Source organism: Macaca mulatta, chromosome 1 (assembly GCF_049350105.2).
Source record: "Macaca mulatta isolate MMU2019108-1 chromosome 1, T2T-MMU8v2.0, whole genome shotgun sequence".
Lineage (NCBI taxonomy): Eukaryota > Metazoa > Chordata > Mammalia > Primates > Cercopithecidae > Macaca > Macaca mulatta.
Genome location: NC_133406.1, coordinates 37,315,898 through 37,336,083, shown reverse-complemented (window position 1 = coordinate 37,336,083; position 20,186 = coordinate 37,315,898). Strand labels below are relative to the sequence as shown.

At 39.2% G+C, this 20,186-nt stretch overlaps 1 protein-coding gene across 11 annotated transcripts in view; it reads right to left on the bottom strand.

The window, feature by feature from the left end:
- Nucleotides 1-8,695: 8,695 nt before the first annotated feature.
- Nucleotides 8,696-20,186, bottom strand: part of TOR1AIP1 (torsin 1A interacting protein 1) — a 37,823-nt gene continuing 26,332 nt past the window's right edge. For 3 of the 11 annotated variants that reach the window (XM_028850972.2, XM_028850985.2, XM_078001029.1), the window contains 3 exons: nucleotides 15,636-15,680; nucleotides 15,218-15,274; nucleotides 8,696-11,615 (listed from right to left, as the gene is read on the bottom strand). In XM_028850972.2, the coding sequence (XP_028706805.2) occupies nucleotides 10,828-11,615; nucleotides 15,218-15,274; nucleotides 15,636-15,680 (890 nt within the window). In that variant the 3' untranslated portion in view covers nucleotides 8,696-10,827. Of the gene's footprint in view, nucleotides 11,619-15,217; nucleotides 15,275-15,635; nucleotides 15,681-20,186 lie in introns of all 11 variants that reach the window. The other 8 variants (XM_028850967.2, XM_028850977.2, XM_028850990.2 and 5 more) reach the window with 3 other exon arrangements.

The following is a 20,186-nucleotide window of genomic DNA, read 5'->3' as shown; positions in this document are numbered from 1 at the left end:
GGAGCAAACCTTTGGTCTTTGGAACTTGCCAGTTAACAATAGAAAGCTTAATTCTTTGGAACTATTTCCAAAGGAAAATATTTCATTGGAATTTGCTCACTCAGATCATATATATCAAGCAGCAAGTATTACACTACTGCAACACAGTTTGAGATGCCTGTTGAATGTTGGACAGATCATGGACTACAAGTGATTCTCTTTCAGAGGCTGTATCAAGCAAAATATTCTGGGCTTTACATTATATTCAGCTACTACAAACTTTGCCAATTTTATAGAATCAGCATTGACAGAGATTTTAAATATCATCTAGTTCAAGTTACTTTTTTTTTTTTTTTTTTTTTGAGATGGAGTCTCGCTCTGTCGCCAGGCTGGAGTACAATGGCGCGATCTTGGCTCACTGCAACCTCCACCTCCTGGGTTCAAGTGATTCTCCTGCCTCAGCCTCCTGAGTAGCTGGGACTACAGGTGCATGCCACCACGCCCGGCTAATTTTTTTATCTTTAGTAGAGATGGGGTTTCACCATATTAGCCAGGCTGGTCTAGAACTACTGACCTTGTGATCCACCCACCTCAGCCTCCCAAAGTGCTGGGATTACAGGCATGAGCCACCGTGCCCTGCCCAACTTACTTTCAAATTAGGATATCAGAACCATAATAGGCCTTTGTTATTAGAGAGCATTCTTCCTAACAGAGTTCCAAATATTATTGTAGGGTTTTTACCTCTATAGCGAGGTGTAACTTTCACTAGATAATCCAGTGATTCTATGGGCCAGGCAGTATGTTTTCTCAACATACATGCATTATGTATCTTTTTTTAAGTGTAAGTATGGACTTACAGTCTTTTGACGACTACAAATTACAAAGTAAAAGCAGATCACTACAAAGAAATCTAGTGAATACAATTTTCCCTGCATGAAAACTTTATCAAAGTTATTCATTTAACAAATTCACCCCATTCACACTATTTAGCTAGTGTTCTTTTTAAAGTTACTATACCTTTATTTCAAATTATATTACACGTTATTCCCTCAAAATGAACTTTTAAACGACAAACTTTTGGCTCATAAGAATGGCACCTTCAAAAGGGGTGATTTCCACTCAGTGTCTGGTGGCATTATTCCAGGTTAGTTTCTTTCACCAGTTAAAAACCTTCAAAATGTTCACTTTTAACGCAAAGTCTTTCCATAAAAAATGTGGCTAGTTCCCCCCCACCCTGCAAGCATTATATGTTTATAAGATATCATTTAATGCCATTTTTGCTCCTTAAGAAGTGGATACTGCCCTGGTATGGTGGCTCATGCCTGTAATTCCAGCACTTTGGGAGGTTGAGGCAGGTGGACCACTTCAGTCCAGGAGTTCTAGACCAGCCTAGGTGACACACTGAACCCATTTCTACAAAAGTTTGCTGGGTGTGGTGATGTGTGCCTGTAGTCCCAGCTACTCAGAAGATTGAGGTGGGAGGATTGCTTGAGCCTGGGAGGTGGAGGTTGCAGTGAGTCGAGATCATGCCACTGCACTCCAGCCTCAGTGACAGACTGAGATCTCATCTCAAAAAAAAAAAAAAAAAAAAAAAAGAAGTGGACTTTATGATGGAATACAATGTAGAATTGTAGAATGATGGTTAAGAAGCAGATTCTGGAGTCAGACTGAGTTCAAATCCTAGCTCCACCAGTTACTAACAGTAGTTCTGAGTTTGTGTTTCCTCATTGGTAACAGAAAGACAGTAATAGTACCTACTCCAAATATTATGAAAATTAAATGATACAGTATATGTATGGTGCCTAGCATGGTGCTTGGCACATATTAAATGGTCAATAAACATTGTTGACTTAGTTATTTACAGACTACACTAAACTTAGAGTGTGACATAGGTTGAGTTCTCTGAGAAGCAGACTCAGAGTACAAGGTGTTTAGTAGGGAGTGCCTTGGTATCAACACCCATGGAAAGGAGGAAAAGGAAGGAGAGGGGAGAGGAAAAAGTCATGCTATAATATGGACTCTATAGCTTCATCCAATCCCATGGGGAAGCTCTGGAGTGCAAATGGCCCACCATAGTTGCACTGTGTGGGGCTGAGAAGGCCAAGCCTTTGTATCCCCCATCATTGGAGCGCACCACTCTCCCCCTCCCCAGATGTAGTCTTGGGCAAGGTGGTTTTCTGCAGCTGAGGCAAGCCGTGAAGTGGTTGAGAGTGAAGACTGTCCACTGAACACACTCCCAGCAGCTGGCAAAACAAATTCTTCCTTGAAAGGAGATCCAGGTGGCACATCTTCATGTTCAACACAGGGCAGTCTGTGCAGCACTTGGAAAATATTAACAAATTATAGTTGCTTCAATAAAAGAAAGTGAGATTGATTAAGGAGGAGAGTAGGATGGTGAAGATGAATGGGAAGAATAAACCATGGAGAGAAAGAGCTATTTGCATGTGATCGAAAAGCTTTCTTGAAAAAAAAAATTAATTAAAAAAATTTAAAAAAACTTTTTAAATTTTATAACTAGAGATGGGGTCCCACTATGTTGCCCAGGCTGGTCTTAAACTCTTGGACTCAAGTGATCCTTCCACCTTGTCCTCCCAACGTGCTGGGATTACAGGCATGAGCCACTGCACCCAGCCAGGAAAGCTTTCTTATTCTTTATAGTACCCCTGATTTGGGGCAAGGGTGGATTCTGGTAACCGTAGGTCTTTTGTTTAATAAACTTTGTGATGGGTTGGGGTTTGTAATGGAGGTATAAGATGGGAAGAAAGCCCAAGTTCTTCGTATAACAAGGGTCACCTAAAGGGCTGGAGATAGGAGCCATCACATTTGATGCCACACAGGAAAAGGGGAGAGAACTGTTGGTGGTTAAGAATTTTGGTAAATGAGGCTGGGTGTGGTGGCTCACACCTGTAATCCCAGCACTTTGGGAGGCCAAGGCGGGTGGGATCATCTGAGGTCAGGAGTTTGAGACCAGCCTGGCCAACATAGTAAAACCCCATCTCCACTAGATATACAAAAATCAGCCAGTGTGGTGGCACATGCCTGTAATCCCAGCTACTCAGGAGGCTGAGGTAGGAGACTTGCTTGAACTTGGGCAGCGGAGGTTGCAGTAGCCAAGATTGCACTGCTGCACTCCAGCCTGGGAGACAGAGTAAGACTCTGTCTCAAAAAAAAAAGATAGTAGTTACGTTATTTTCCCCATTTTTAGAGACAAGGAAACTGAAGCATAGAGCAGAGGTTGCTAGTGTCATTCAGAGAGAAAGGCATGGAGCTGGGATTTGGCCCCAGGCAGTCAAACTCCAGACGGTAGGGCCTGTACTCTTAATCATACTCTCCCTCATTACAGTAAGGATATGGGTGCATCTGTTTTCTGTGGGATGGGTTCTTTGTGTACTAACAATTTTTCCTCTGTAGGAAATTGCCAATGCTCTGGACGCGAATGGATATTTTCTTAGGAATTCAGAGTTGCTGAGTTTTGCATCAAGACGGAGAGAGGCCAAAAAGAGGGACTGTGTTTGGTAAGCAGGGGCAGTTAACCAACCCCTGGAGTACATGTAAGCATTCTGAAAAAGATTAACTGCGAGTCACCACTGCAGTAAATTTAGTTACAAAATCATGATTATGTATGCAAATATGTGTCAACAGGTAGGACTGTGTGATGACTTACCATACTCAAAATTCTCTAGACTCGGTTTGTGCAATTTGGATTCTACAATGCTGAGCAAAGGAACAAAAGTGTTTAAAGGAGAGCCACAAATAAGAATATACAGGTTGAATATAAACTTTATAGAGCCTGAATAAATTAGAATGGAATAGATGGAGGCTTCATGCTCCTCCCCATATGCGTTGTCCTATGCATCTCTTCATCTGGTGTTCATCGGTATCCTCTGTAATATCCTTTATAATAAACTAGTAAATGTGCATACAGTCATGTGTCACTTAATGAAGGAGACACATTTTGAGAACTGTGTTGTCACCAGGCGTGGTGGCTCATGCCTCATGCCTGTAATCTCAACACTTTGGCAGGCTGTGGTGAGAGACTTGCTTGAGCCTAGGAGTTTGAGACCAGCCTAGGCAAAATATAGCGAGACTCCAGCTCTATAATAAATAAATAAATAAAATAAAAAAGACAATGGCATTGTTAGGCAATTTTGTTATTGTGCAAACATCTTAAGAGTGTCCTTTCACAGAGCTAGAGGGTACAGCCCACTACGCATCTAGGCTGTATGGTATATCCTATTGTCTAGGCTGCAAACCTGTACAGCATGTTCCTGTACTGAATACTGTAGGGAATTTTAACACAATGGCAAGTGCAGTTAACCCTGGAACAACTAGGGGATTAGGGGTTTGACACCCACACAGTCAAAAATCCATGTATAACTTTTGACTTCTCCAAAATTTTACTAATAGCCGACTGCTAACTAGAAGACTTACCAGTAACATAAACAGTTGATTAAAACATGTACTATATACTGTCTTCTTATAATAAAGCTAGAGAAAATAAAATATTAAGAAAATCCTAAGGAAAACATATTTACTGTACTGTACTGTAATTATCAATACTGTACCTTTAGGGTTTGTTAAATGCCCCTTCATTTCCAAAATGAGTCAGCTGTCTGAAATGGCAGGGAACTGCAGCTACAGACCTCAATCTATGGTACTTATCAAGCAATTCCACGAGAAAATGACATTTTCTCATAATGTCATTTTTTTTTTCTCTGCTTCTTGGGAGCATTTCTAGCATCACTGGTGGCACTTTGTGTGGGGCTCATGGTGCTATTCAAGGTTTAGGGTATTGCATTAAATATGATGAAAAACGCGAGAAGTGTGACAGATCACTTTTTACTGCAATACGCAATTTACTAGAGCAAAGAACTGCTCACATGGAGATGATTAGCTCACAGGGTGTTTCATGTGGATATTCTCAACACTTGGGTTCTGCTGTAATAGCAACAGGAGGTGGTTACAAAATTATTTCAGTGGAACAGTATGTACTACAGTAATTTTATGCAGTTATTTGTTTCAATTAGTTAATTAAATAATTTTTGTTCTTTCCATAGCTTTAGTGGTACAAGTGGTTTTTTGTTACATGGAAGAATTGTATCCTGGTAAAGTCTGGACTTTTAGTATACCCATCACCTGAATAGCACACATTGCACCCACTAGCTAATTTTTCATCAGTTACGGTTCAACACTGCATTTTTAGATTTTTAAATATTTATCTAGACTGCAAATGGTACAATGTATGTAAGTCACAAAGGGGAAGTTGCTAATTGGGTAGCAGCAATAGAGGGAATGGCTGCTGGTCTCCATATGAAAACAGTTTTCACAGTTCCCGTATTTTCTCTTCTTGGAGTCTGAGATGTATATTCTTGCAATCTTCAACCCAGCCCTCTTTTGCTCATTTCCTGGTGGGACAGGGTTTTTATCCTTTTTTTTTTTTTTTTGAGACGGAGTCTCGCTTTGGCCCAGGCTGGAGTGCAGTGGCCACCGATCTCGGTTCACTGCAAGTGCTGCCTCCTGAATTCACGCCATTCTCCTGCCTCAGCCTCCTGAGTAGCTGGGACTACAGGCGCCCGCCACCACGCCTGGCTAAGTTTTTGTGTTTTTAGTACAGACGGGGTTTCACCGTTAGCCAGGATGGTCCCGGTCTCCTGACCTCATGATCCGCCTGCCTCGGCCTCCCAAAGTGCTGGGATTACAGGGATGAGCCACCGTGCCTGGCCAGGGTTTTTATTCTTTAAAATTTCTGACCAAATATGTGTGGCTCTACTTCAGACTAAAAGTCAACATATTGACATGCAGAGATAGGAATTTAGTCTATCACTTTGTGCTATCTGGGGAGAAGATACATGAGCTAAACAAAACGCAGAGAAATTTTCAGCACTTTTACATTCAATCAAATCTGGTCAGTTCTACTTCTCAAATATTTTTCTTATCCATCTTCTTCGTACATCCATAGCCATCTTTTATCTGAATTATAATACCCTCTTAGGCAACAGAAAAAGGTGGAGGAATACTTGCTAGCTATTTTAAGAAAATGCAAACGCCAAGTATCACTGCGGGAAGACCTCATGGCTTCCCAGTCTTTTCCCTTGATACTCACCTTTCCCTTGAGGACCTGTAATGATCACTGTCTCCACCAGAGAAGTGCCAGTTTCCCTTCCACGGCGTAGATTGGTCCTCTTTGTTTTTCCTCATTCGTAGCATTGCTAAATCCACGTGAGTTATATAAAGCTTTTAGATAGGGCTTAGGAGTAATAGGGGCCGGGGGTGGGGGAAGCAAATAAAACACTAAGATGCAACTTACCTAGCTATAACTAGGTACGGCTTGCTCTTTTTATTCAATAAATATTTGAGCACTCTGTGATTACCACGGTGCATATATTGACGACGCGTCACTGCTCGCAAGATGCACGTGGTAGCAGGGGTATGCTAATGCTGCCACAGGGTAATAAAGGATAAATCAGAGTGTGGAGCACCTCAGTCACTTTAAAATGCGCAGGAAAGGCAGTGTTCTCTCCTTTTATCTGGAAGATTCACCAGTCATTTGAGCCCTTTGAAGTGACTCATTCAACCCCCAAAATGGTTTGGCTGGACACGACCCAGTTTTGGATAAGAGGACAGGAGCTGGCTTCAGCTAGCAGCTTGCAGAGGTTTTCTTTCACCAGGGGTATATCTTGTAATGCTTGGGATGAATTTTTCCAGCCTCTAAATCACCCAACCCAGGAACTCCTCACGCTGCTGGGTTTTGTAACAATAAAGGTCTTATTGTTTAAATCACCAAAAAAAAGAAAAAAAAACAAAAACAAACCAGGAGGCACCTAAAATAGTATTTGGGGGAAGGGAGTTATGAAAGATTTCACTGAAGTGCTGCCCTAAGAAAACGAAGACTAAAAGGACAAATAAGAATGAGCAGAACGTGAGATTGGGGAAAGCAAGAGGGCAGGAAATGAAGTATTCCAAAAGAGTCTAAGAATGTGCAAGAGACAAGTGAATGATGTGTTTAGGAAATTGCAAGTAGTTCATTATACCCGGAGTGTAGAGTACAAGGGGGTTCTCCTGTTTATGCTCAGGTGACAGGAACTAGTTCCTCTACCACCCACAAGGGCCCTTAAACACACAAGGAATTCTCTGAATCCAGGCCAGAAACAGGGCGTTCAAGGGAGGAATTTCCTCCCCTTCCAGTCAATGGCAGCCTTCTCAGCTTGGTTTTCCAGGCTGAAGAACCCCATCTTTGGTGGTTAATGCCAACAAAATCCTCTTCCTTAGGGAAAAACCCTATCCTCTTATACCACAAAATTTTACTCCATGATCTTGATAAGGACAAAATAGCAGAATAGTGCATTATCTTTATGTATTTAATAGAACTGCTTGTTTACACTGCCAAAAGAAAGGCTACTTTCCATAAACCCGAGATCTTAAGGAAACTGGATATTATACTTTTAGCTTAGGTATTAACTAATGGTACAAAGTGTGTAAACCCCTATCACTTCTAAATGGCAGTTCTCTTCACTGAATGAAAATCAGTTTACTTCCAATTTTTTTTTCAGGATTAGAGGTTTAGAAAACATCTTTAAATATTAAAGTCATTAAAAGAAATGAAGCAAATTAAGTTTCAAAAGTTTAAGAATGTACCATACTGTGGTTTTCCTGGGCCACTGTTGTCGGCCAGTTACAATGTGCTCCATTTCTCTAGAACTAGCTCCTACTTTGAAGCTGATGTCTTAAATTTTCCTTTCTAGGCCACGCTCCGCAGCTCATGCCTGTAATCCCAGCACTTTGGGAGGCCAAGGCAGGTGGATCACCTGAGGTCAGGAGTTCAAGACCAGCCTGGCCAACATGGTGAAACCCCATCTTTACTAAAAATACAAAAAATTAGCCCGGCATGGTGGTGTGAACCTGTAATCCCAGCTACTCAGGAGGCTGAAGCAGAAGAATCGCTTGAACGTGGGAGGCGGAGGTTGCAGTGAGCTGAGATTGTGCCACTGCACTCCAGCCTGGGCAAGAGTGAGACTGTCTTAAAAATAAGAGTAAGTAAATAAAATAAAAAATAAATTTTCCCTTCTAAAAGGATCACAATAACATGAATAGCAAATAGAATGTTTTAGGCAGCAATTATCTAAAATGTGGATGCTCTTGAGCATGCATTCTCAATAGGGGTGAAAATTGGTTCATTGGGGACAAAAAAATTATATTTTGTATAAAGCAAAAAACATTTACAGTCCATAAACAGATACATAGTACATATGTGGTGTTGAAATTTCATGGGGAAGGGGTGACTAGAAAAAAATCTAAAAAAGCTCTTTAGGGAGGTGATGAAGAAAAGGTTAAGAAGCCAGGGGTTGTGACTCACATCTGTAATCCTAGCTACTTAGGAGGCTTAGGCAGGAGGACTGCTTGAGGCCAAGAGTTCAAAAACAGCCTGGGCAATATAGCGAGATCCCATGTCTACTTAAAAAAAAAAAAAAGAAAGAAAAGCTGCTGTGGAGATTCTTTTGCCAAGTCAGGAATACCTAAATTAACTATATTTTTACAAACCCTAAGTGCCGAGATAAAATGGAAAGTTATGGCTATCTCACTTCTAACCAATGTACTTGCAAATGGCTCCAATTCTTTGGTTTTTGTTTCTCCTAGCCAAGGTTGCTAAAATTGTTCAAGGAAAAGACTTGGATTTCTTTTTTTAAATATGATAAATCATTAAATATATAACACAGAGTACAAACCAAGAAAGTAAATTTATTTAAATTACTAAAATAGCTTTTAAAGTCATTTACAGATCAGCTGCTATAATTATTTTTCCTGAAAGACACAGGTAACATATTACTTTTAAATTACTTGGGTCAGTGAAACATTTAATAAAAAGTTATTTCTCTATATAATATGTATGTATAAAATAAGCCTTTTCAAAAACTCTGGTTTTCATAATCCTCTATAAATCAGATGATCTGACTTCTAAGAGGAACAAATTATAGTAAGGGGCATACATTTATGAATACTGGTAGTACTAGAGGAAAGAAGTTAGACCACTCTACTACCACTTGTGGAACTCTCAAAGGGTAAATGACAAAGCCAATGACTGACTCTCTCTAAAAACAATATTTACATTTAATGGTTTGTGGACAATAAAAAAACAAGGTGGATAGATATAGAATTGTAACATTTTAAGAAAACCATAGCAGTTGACAGATGAGAAAGCTCAATTATAGATGCAAAGTTATAACTATACTACTATAGTAGTAAAGAAATACATTTCACACTCTTCATGTAAGTTCACTATCTTGGCTTGAGGCACTCCATAAAATGTATCACGTGCATAGTAAATCTTTATATTTGCTATGGCGTTGTACTAGAGGACCTGGACTGCAACAACTGGATGCACAGAAAACGAAATCTTCTTCAATAGCCCAGGACAGCAGGTTGACAAATGGTTTGTCAATTCCTGAAACTATTTCTTAATTCAAAACAAAAGCTTCAGGATGTGTCCAAAATAAACTGTTACGAATTGACCTAGTCTTTTTTTTTTTTCTTTTTGAGACAGAGTTTTGTTTTTGTTGCCCAGGCTGGAGGGCAATAAGCCTGGTCTCGGCTTACTGCAACCTTTGCCTCCCGGGTTCAAGCGAATTCTCCTGCCTCAGCCTCCCAAGTAGCTGGGATTACAGGCATGTGCCACCATGCCCGGCTAATTCTTGTATTTTTAGTAGAGACAGGGTTTCACCATGTTGACCAGACTGGTCTCGAACTCCTGACCTCAGGTGATCCACCTGCCTCGGCCTGACCTACTCTTTTTTTTTTTTTTTTTTGAGACGGAGTCTCTCTCTGTCGCCCAGGATGGAGTGCAGTGGCGCGATCTCGGCTCACTGCAAGCTCCGCCTCCTGGGTTCACGCCATTCTCCTGCCTCAGCCTCCCGAGTAGCTGGGACTACAGGCGCCCACAACCGCACCCGGCTAATTTTTTGTATTTTTAGTAGAGACGGGGTTTCACCGTGGTCTCGATCTCCTGACCTTGTGATCCGCCCGCCTCGGCCTCCCAAAGTGCTGGGATTACAGGCGTGAGCCACCGCGCCCGGCCAACCTGACCTACTCTTAAGAGTCAAGTGAACAAATATATTAAATCTTGCAATATACATGAAGAATCCTTGGGAGGGCCAAGAATTTTTCTTCAAGGAAGGAAAAAGGAGATATAAAAAACAAATCCCAATGGAATCCACTAAGATTAACAGTTCATATACCTATGTTTGACCTACACCTCAGTGGATTACTATAACATTTCCTCCCTTCAGCTTCCCCATTAATTTCTTCCTTGCCTTGTTCTTTCCACCTTCCAACAAACAAAAGAAAAAAAAATTCCAAACACACACCTACGTGACCTTTCATAACTTATGTTCCTATAGGCAGAAGCTAAGGAACTCACACCTACATGGTATAAAAGGGAACATAATGGGAAAATCCATGGTTACATTTAGGGAGCAATCTTACTAATAACTCAAGAAACTTAGTGAGAAATCTAAGTTAAAAAATCAGGAAGGTTCATAAGGAGACAAATCCCTTTCACTGGTCATACATAACTGTAATAATTCAGCCCAGAATCAAAATAGATTCTCTAAGGAACTGCATATAATCTGCACTCCTAAGATACCTTTAACACAGCTCTCAATGGAAACTGAAATGATTCTCTCATATCCTAGATAATTAGGTTGACAAATGATTTTTATGTTCTGTGTTTATGTAAGAACTTAATTTCCTTTAAAAAGAAACCAGTTCTTTCAAAAAGAGCTCTGAATTCTGTCTCTGGTTAGAAAATGTGAACAATTCTCAGAACTTGGGACATGATTTTTCTTCTCTCACTTCTTATAAGCAGATGCCCCTTTTCAAGGCATTTTCAGGTTGCACAGGCAGAACTAAGTGAGAAATGCGGCTCCAGAGGCCATTCAGTTTGTCTGGGTCCATATGATTGTAGGAGTTGGGTGTGTTAGAATTGGTGAACTTGACTTTAAGGAAATCTCTTACTTTTTCTTCAACTTCCTTTAGGCCTAGACTGGTTCCAAGTGTCTCTTCCTCCAATAAGACAGTCAGGACTAGGGCTACATCTTTGAAGGCTGCGTTTTCATGGTCACAATATTTGTAGAAGATCAAAGTAGAGCCTGCGGGCAATGACTCAAAGCGGTGTACCACAGCTGCATTCTGGCCATTCTTAAATCCATTGCTCAGTTCTTGGTCTACCTCTAGTTTGACAGTATCACTGTCTTGAGTAGCTTTATCTGTCCCATCAATCCGGATGGCACGGACACTACGAAAAGAAGAATAGGCATCAGCAATTTGTTCACTCAGACACCTAAGCGCTTCTTCAGCATCTCGGGCAGCAGTGAGCAGCAAGATAGCAGGCTGAGACCGAGGATGGGAGCTATTAAGATGTTTTTCCAGGAATATTTGGCTCCTTTTCCACAGCTTCTCATCTTGACCTTGATACTTATTCTTAAGTTGATTCATCTGGTTCTGGAACTCTTGAACAGCAGTGGTTTCTACCTCAGGAGTACTAAAGAACCAAAGACTCCCAGAGGCAAGAGCAGCTATCAGAGGAAGTAGCCACCAGCAGTTCCTCTTGCCAAAAGATGCATTTTGGGGTTGTCCAGTCATTTCTACTTAGAAAAAAAGAAATGACAGATATAAATACCATTTTCTTAGATTCAAGGCAAGTGACTTTTAAAATCAGTATCAATCTTTGTAAACATTAGGTAAAAGAGAAAGAACTTTAAAGAAGAAAGCTGAAAATTTTCTTAATAAAATAATTTATCGCATTCTCAAGAAAATCTTACATGCATACACTTGGAATTATGTATATAAATATGCATATGTCTCTTCAATATAAAAGTATCTTTGAGGAAAAAAGTTTTTAAACAAAAGAAATGGCATAAACAAGTCAGAAAAATAATACAGTTTATAAAGTGAAGTTTATTATTTCCACTGCTAACAGCTGGGAGAATAGACTATTAAAAGACAATTTATAAAATATTTTTTAATTTAGAAACTCAGCATTCACATGGCTAATTATTCAAGGTGAAATATTTCTGAAGTATATAAAAGGATAAAGAAAAGGATGCAGGCTGGACACAGTGGCTCATGCCTGTAATCCCAGCACTTCGGGAGGCCGAGGCATGAGGATCACAAGGTCAGGAGATCGAGACTGTGAAACCTCGTCTCTACTAAAAATACAAAAAACTAGCTGGGTGTGGTGGCACAAGCCTGTAGTCCCAGCTACTTGGGAGGCTGAGGCAGGAGAATCACTTAAACATGGGAGGCGGAGGTTGCAGTGAGTCAAGATCACGCCACTGCACTCCAGCCTGGGTGACAGAGCGAGACTCCATCTCAAAAAAAAAAAAAAAAAGAAAAGTAGGCAATATGAATGAACATCTTCTACATGTTATAATAGCTAGCTGTCCCTTTAATTTTACTGATGTATGGCCTTTTGTGGTATGCAAGTTAACACTGGTAAAACTTAGTTTGTAACTCGTTAATTACTATTGGCAATAATAATAGTATTAATTTATATTTAGTGCTTTTCAGTTTATAAAGTTCTTTCTCATATTCTACTTCATTTATTCAGTTAATATGATAGTACCAATAATACTTTTAGACCTTCTATTTATTGACTGTTTCAAGCTATTAATTTTAGTATGGACCTTTTAGAGCAGCAGTTCTCAAGGTGTGATCTGTGGGGTACCTCAAGACCCTATTTTGCAGGGGAGATGTCCATGAAGTTAAAACTATTCTTCTTTTTTTTTTGTTTGTTTTTATTTTTTGAGACGGAGTCTCACTCTGTCGCCCAGGCCGGAGTGCAGTGGCCAGATCTCAGGTCACTGCAAGCTCCGCCTCCCGGGTTCACGCCATTCTCCTGCCTCAGCCTCCCAAGTAGCTGGGACTACAGGCACCCGCCACCTCGCCCGGCTAGTTTTTTGTACTTTTCAGTAGAGACGGGGTTTCACCGTATTAACCAGGATGGTCTCGATCTCCTGACCTCGTGATTCGCCCATCTCGGCCTCCCAAAGTGCTGGGATTACAGGCTTGAGCCACCGCGCCCGGCCAGTTAAAACTATTCTTCTAACACTAAGATGTTATTTGACTTTCACCTTGTGTTGACATTTGCACTGATAATGCAAAAGCAATGGTGGGAAAAACTTTTGATGCTTTGGCATGAGTTACAGGGCAGTGGCACCAAACTGTACGACTGTAGTCGTTGTTATTTTTCACTGCCATGCATTCAAGGTTTAACAAAGCAACATTCCTTTACTTAAGAATGTCCTTTATGAAGCAGTTAATTATTTATCTTATTAAATCTCAATCCTTGGGTACATATCTTGTCAACATTCTTTCTGAAGAAATGGCAAGTACGCACAAAGCACTTCTGCTGCATCATACAGTACCATGGTTGTCTCAAGGAAAATAATTTTGTGCAAATGAATTACAAGGTGAATTAGCACATTTTTCAGGAATACTATTTTTTACTTGAAAGAACAAGTAAACTATGGTCAGACTTGTGTATTCTGCAGACATTTGCTTTCAAGTGAAAATTAGGATTTTAGAATCCTAAATCTGCCACCATGAGTTTGATATTTTATATTACATTCCTAATGTGTCAATGTTTGGGAAAATCTGCATTTCTCAGTGAACCAATGTTTTCCAAATGACCAGTGCACGATACTCCATTCAAAGTATAAGAAAGACCAATGAATTTTACTGTAATAGAGTACTAAAAGCTCAGTAAGATGGTTTCAGATATCCTATTTCAAGTAACATTTAAGAAACTAACACTTGTTGAGTTTTGGAGAGTTCAAAAAAGAATAGCCACAATTATCTGAAAAGGCTATTAAAATTTTTCCTATCTGTATAAAGCTGGATTTTTTGTAGATACTTCAACCAAAATATATTGTAACAGACTGAATACAGAAGCATATATAATCCAAATCCATTTTTTAAAGAGATCAGAAAAAATGCAAAGCAATCTGATCTGTCACTCATCTTGCTAAATTATTTAAAATCAATTAATAAATATTTTTTTAAAATTTCAACTTTAATTTCCTGGTACATATGGATAGATATCACCCATATTTTCAACAAAAAGCTCTTTGAAGTTCTTAATAACTTTACTAGTGTAAAGCGGTACCAAGAACAAAAAATGTGAGAATCATCATTAATCTATTTTCTTTTTTTTTGAGACACAGTCTTGTTCTGTTGCCCAGCCTGGAGTGCAGTGGTGCAATCTCGGCTCACTGCAAGCTCTGCCTCCTGGGTTCACACCATTCTCCTGCTTCAGCCTCCTGAGCAGCTGGGACTACAGGCGCCCACCACCACCCCCAGCTAATTTTCTTTGCGGTTTTTAAGTAGAGACGGGGTTTCACCATGTTAACCAGGATGGTCTCAATCTCCTGACCTTGTGATCCGCCCACCTCGGCCTCCCAAAGTGGGGGGATTACAGGCTTGAGCCACCGCTTGAGATGGAGTCTCGCTTTGTCTCCAGGCTGGAGTGCAGTGGTGCGATCTCGGCTCACTGCAACCTCCGCTTCTCGGGTTCAAGCAATTCTCCTGCCTCAGCCTCCTGAGTAGCTGGGACTACAGGCGTGTGCCACTATGCCCAGCTAATTTTTGTACTTTTAGTAGAGACAGGGTTTCACCATGTTGGCCAGGATGGTCTCGATCTCTTGATTTCACGATCCGCCTGCCTTGGCCTCCCAAAGTGCTGGGATTACAGGCATAAGCCACCATGTTCAGCCCATGAATTTATTTTCTTAGTACTGTTTCAGGATAATAAGACTTGGAGAACTAAAGAAACTTGCAACAAGGCTGTAAAGGAGGTAAGTGGTCCAATCTAGTTCAAATGCAAGTGTGCAGACTCCGAAAGCCATTGTAATCCCAAAAGTCATGCTCTGGCTGGCTGTCTTTCAATTCAGCATGGTTTCCTCAGTTAACAGTATTAGTAGCTTTACTTATTATTAGCTATTACTTTTGGTCTTATGGACGGTAAAGTGAAGGGGCAATACCAGATGTTGTCTCATATATAGTTTGTCCATAAATAATTTCACTGCTAGTAGAATATATACTTTTTCCTCTAAAGTGCTTAAAATATGATTCTTCAAATAGCATCAAGTCATACTGCTGTCAAAAACCATTTTTAAATAATTATGGAATAATTATGGAATACCAATTTTACAGAAATATTTAATTAAAACTGAATACACAAACTTACGTCGGCTGGAGGTTGATGGTGACTGGTTTCCAAGCTCTGATTTCTGAATGTTGTCATCTAATGGTGAGAGTAATAAAATAAGACTATCAACTGATGTTTCATAATTTGAGTATTTATTTCTAGTAGACAAAGAAGATACAAATTCCACCAGGAAAAAAAGAAGACAGAGATCAGCCAGAAGCAGAAGAAAAAGTAGAACATCTGAGTGCTGATTAGACTGAGGGCTCCTTGAGACACAAGACCTATTTCTTTCATAGCTGTTCACAGCATATGGTGGGGTCTAGTAGAAAGCACACAATAATTAGTTTTCAGAGAAAGTTTGGAAGTATTTGACCCATAAGTATCTAATGGGATTGGTGAAACTTCCGGGATAAAAAGGACAAAGAAAATAAGCACACCATAATAAAATGAAACATACCACTTGAAAAACTGCCATATATTGAACTCTTGCCTGGTGAAGATGCTGTAAAGAGGGGAAAAATAAGGACAAAATGTGGATTATAGACTACTGAGCTGTCTGGATAAGGTGTTTTAATATAAAACTCAATCTTAATCTTCACTATTTTCTACCTCAAACCAATTCAATATTTCATCTGGGGATTCTGACCATTTCAAATACTAGTAGTAGTTTAAAATCACGTTTAAAAACTTCTCATCATTTCTGTTAATAGACAAGTAATTAAGTAATTCTGTTTTAGGCTTGTGGTTAAACAATAGAGCTCAAAAATAATTTTCTCACAACTCTGTCAAATCTCTACATCCATCTAAATTTATTTAGAAAATAAATTAAGCCGGGCACAGTGGCTCATGCCTGTAATTCCAACAACTCAAGAGGCTGAGGTGAAAGGACAGCTTGAGCACAGGAGTTTAAGACCAGCCTGGGTAACACTGTGAGACCCCATCTCGGATAAATAAATAAATAAATAAATAAAAACAAGAAAATAAATTAAAAACAATCCTAACCCTTCCCTTTCCCTTCCATCTTTTTTTAGCATACCAGCAGGTTTTAAAATCTAAGAGAGGAAATGGAGGGACAGGCTTCAGAAAGTATAGAGGCTGAGTTATCTCATTCATATGACCTATATTACCAGTATTGCCATCTATCACTTGACTGGACTTTTATAATTTTTGTATATATAAACGAACTTCCTGGTGGATCTTCTTAGGGTTTTATCAATAACTTTCATTTGAGAAACACTGGAATAACTGGAGGAATAATATTAGCTCTGCTAACATTCAGAAATAGCCTTATTTTTGGTCATATGACAAAAAGCTCCATAATGATGTCATAAGACAAAATGACAGCAAATCTAAGAGGAATATTGTTTTTCAGTTACCAGTTTAGCTTAGGATATTTCATTATTTAGAAGCTTCTAAGTTAGGTTATCAAAGTTACAACTAAAATAACAAAATAAAAAAACCTAACCACACAAAACCCAAATCCATCAGATGTTTATTTTGAATACTTCACTCCATGGTTGCAAAGATCAAATGAGATAATATATATAAAAATGCTGTGAAGTGCAATTCTATGATGTTAATGAAGGACAGCTAAATAATAATTATGTACCATATATAATATTTATATAATTCATATAACACAAACACATACACAACAGGGTATATACTGCCAAGGCAGGACATCGTCCAAAGGGTAACTGATATCCTTTTCATCAACATTACTAGAGATGCTAACAACAATTCTAAAAAACATCTTTTTAAAAGAAAAAACTCAGCTGGGCACAGTGGCTCACGCCTGTAATCCCAACACTTTTTGGGAGGTCAAGGTGGGTGGATCACCTGAGGTCAGGAGTTTGAGACCAGCCTGGCCAACATGGTGAAACCCTGTCTCTATTAAAATACAAAAATTAGCCGGCTGTGGTGGTGCACCACCAGCTACTTCGGAGGCTGAGGCACGAGAATCACCTGAACCCAGGAGGCGGAGGCTGCAGTGAGCTGAGATCACGCTACTGCACTCCAGCCTAGGCAACGGTGCAAGACTCTGTCTCAAAAAGAAAAAAACTCAAGCTTTTCTAGTCTAAAGAGTATGGTGATAATCAATCACTCTATAACCATCAAGAGTAGAGGGCACAAATCCTCCATAGTTGCTACTGATTCTACAGAAAACATTGTTAACAATAAATAAGCCCGGATAATTATGAGATTTTAGACTTTAAAAAATTGTGTTTACACATATAAGCTCATTACAATAATTTAGTTATAGGCACTATTGTCTCTAAAGGCAAGAAAATTGAGGTTCACAAAGGTTAAGTGATTTTACCAAGATTACTCAATTAGTAAGTGGAAGAGCTAGGCCTGGAGCCCAAGAGCTTTAACTACAAACTGTCTTCTTTACCTAAATTTCTGAGACAGGTTCCAAAGCATTTATATTAATGCTCTGACCTCTCCATGCACATATATTCTTCTCTATAATCATTGTTTTATCATCTGGCAAACAGGAAAAAGTAAAGACAGTGGTTCCATCTTTCCTAAAAGGTTTGGATGCAGGCAGAAGCCTAAACTGGGACCTGTCTACCCAGGAAACTGGTGCTAACATTGGGTGACAATGTTCCATGGAGTAGAATCTATAGCCCAAGGTTCCTGAACATTCAGGTCTAAAAATGACTTTTTTTCCCTCACCAAAGCAGGCAGAAATATATAAAGAATGAGAGATAAAATGTGGAATGCTAAGAAAACATTTTTAAAAATACTCTTGAAGAGGAATCTATTATATAACATTGTTTGAAAAATCACTGTAGTCTTTCACTTCCATTGAAAATATTTTCTTCTTGCTCATCGTTCTATCTTAAAGTCCTCATGTGGTTGAATGTCTAAAAGATCCTATTACACGCACACGTCTGGTATGTTACTGTTACATAACTCTGAAAGCTCAATGTGGTATCTATATATGGTAGGTGGCTGGCAACCAAGGTATAATTCTGTAAGCCATAATAAATATAGTAATTTAAGACAAAGTAGAAATGCAAACAGATAAAACACTAAAAATTAGCTATTAATTTAGCAACTAAAAATATCTATTTCTGCATTTTAATTAGATGTTCAATATAATTATTTTTTCCTTCTGTATTGCAGTGTCTTATTAGAGGAAAAATTATGCAAACATTTTCTGGTAAGTATGTACTAACTTCACTTATCTGGAAGTCATTTATCTGATATTAATTACTCAGAATATATAGTTAAGAACTAAGAAATGACACAGATGCCTCTGAGCTTTTCACATTATATATACTAAAACTCATGCATTTTTACATCCAAGAGTATCTCTTGGGTCTTCAAATTTAATTTTAATGTTTGATTCTGGTTGCAAACATAATTCTAATAAGCTGAATAATTAATATTTGGTTTCCTAACTACAATATTAGGTCAGGAAGAGCAAATTATAAGAGGAAATGGTTTTCTAATATCAGGCATATACTCACAGCAATAAGAAATGACAATCGACAATAAGACAAGGGCAAAAAGTTATTTCGGTTCTAGGCTGCTGAAGAACTCACTTATATGTGCGCTAAAAAAGTCACTGCTAAGAAAAAATGAATTATGACCACTCCCAGTTTACTGATGGAAAAGCAGGGCCACAGACATCATCTGGTTCAATTACAGAGTTAATTATCCCATGATCAAGAGATACATGATGTGGATTTTTAAATTATCTAAATAAGAGAATACCTGATGACCTCTAGACCTATTGTGGCTAGATGAGTACAGTAGGGAGCGAGGTTAAAGGTCACTTAAAGCAGAGAATATGCGTGGACTTTAAAAAAATATGGTCAATATTTAATGTGGACACATTTCCACAGAAATTATAGAAAGTGGGTTCAGAGTATGATGGTTTTATCACATAAATTTATAGTATTCCTTAAATTCTGTGACATTTAATCCATCCAAAACCTAAACATGAGGCTGGGTGTGGTAGCTCATGCCTGTAATCCCAACACTTTGGGAGGTTGAAGCAGGCAGATCACTAGAGGTCAGCAGCTCAAGACCAGCCTGGCTAACATGGTGAAACCCCATCTCTACTAAAAGTACAGAAATCAGCTGGGCATGATGGCGCATGCATACAAGTCCTAGCTACTCAGGAGGCTGAGGCACAAAAATGACCTGAATGTGGGAGGCGGAGGCTGCAGTGAGCTGAGATCATGCCACTGCACTCCAACCTGGGCAACAGAGGGAGACTTCATCTCAAAAAACACAAAAACAAAACAAAACACAAAAACCCAGAAAGGCTGGGCACGGTGGCTCAAGCCTGTAATCCCAGCACTTAGGGAGGCCAAGGCAGGTGGATCATGAGATCAGGAGTTCAAGAGCAGCCTGACCAATATGGTGAAACTCCATCTATACTAAAACTACAAAAATTAGCTGGGCGTGTAAAAATACAAAAATTAACCAGGTGTAGTGGTGCGCACCTGCAGTCCTAGCTATTTCGGAGGCTGAGGCAGGAGAATTGCTTGAACCTGGGAGGCAGAGGTTGCAGTGAACCAAGATTGCACCACTGTACTCCAGCCTGGACAACAGAGAAAGACTCCATCTCAAAAACAAAACAAAACAAAAAACAGAAAAAAAAACCCAAACCCTAAACATGAAAATATAACTTGTGCATTTCAGCCTTTATTATGTAAAATTATGAGTATACAAAGCTGTTCCAAAATCTGCTAAAAGCGAAAAATAAGTATTGTTAAAAGAGTAGAATTTCATTATTGTATACAGCCTGTATTGCTGCTAGAACTGAGAGCTTGTTAAGACTCATCAATCTCTGGTTTGCTCCCGCCAGTATTTACATTCTACACCTAGCCCATGTGCTGCCAGTCCAAGCAAATAGAAATTACTAACCTAGTAATCATAGCTGTACTTTATTAGTGAAATCACAAACAACCTAAATGTTTACCTGAAGAACTAAACATTTTTGTCAAGAAAAACATAGCCAATACGCTTCAGATTATTTCACTAACAG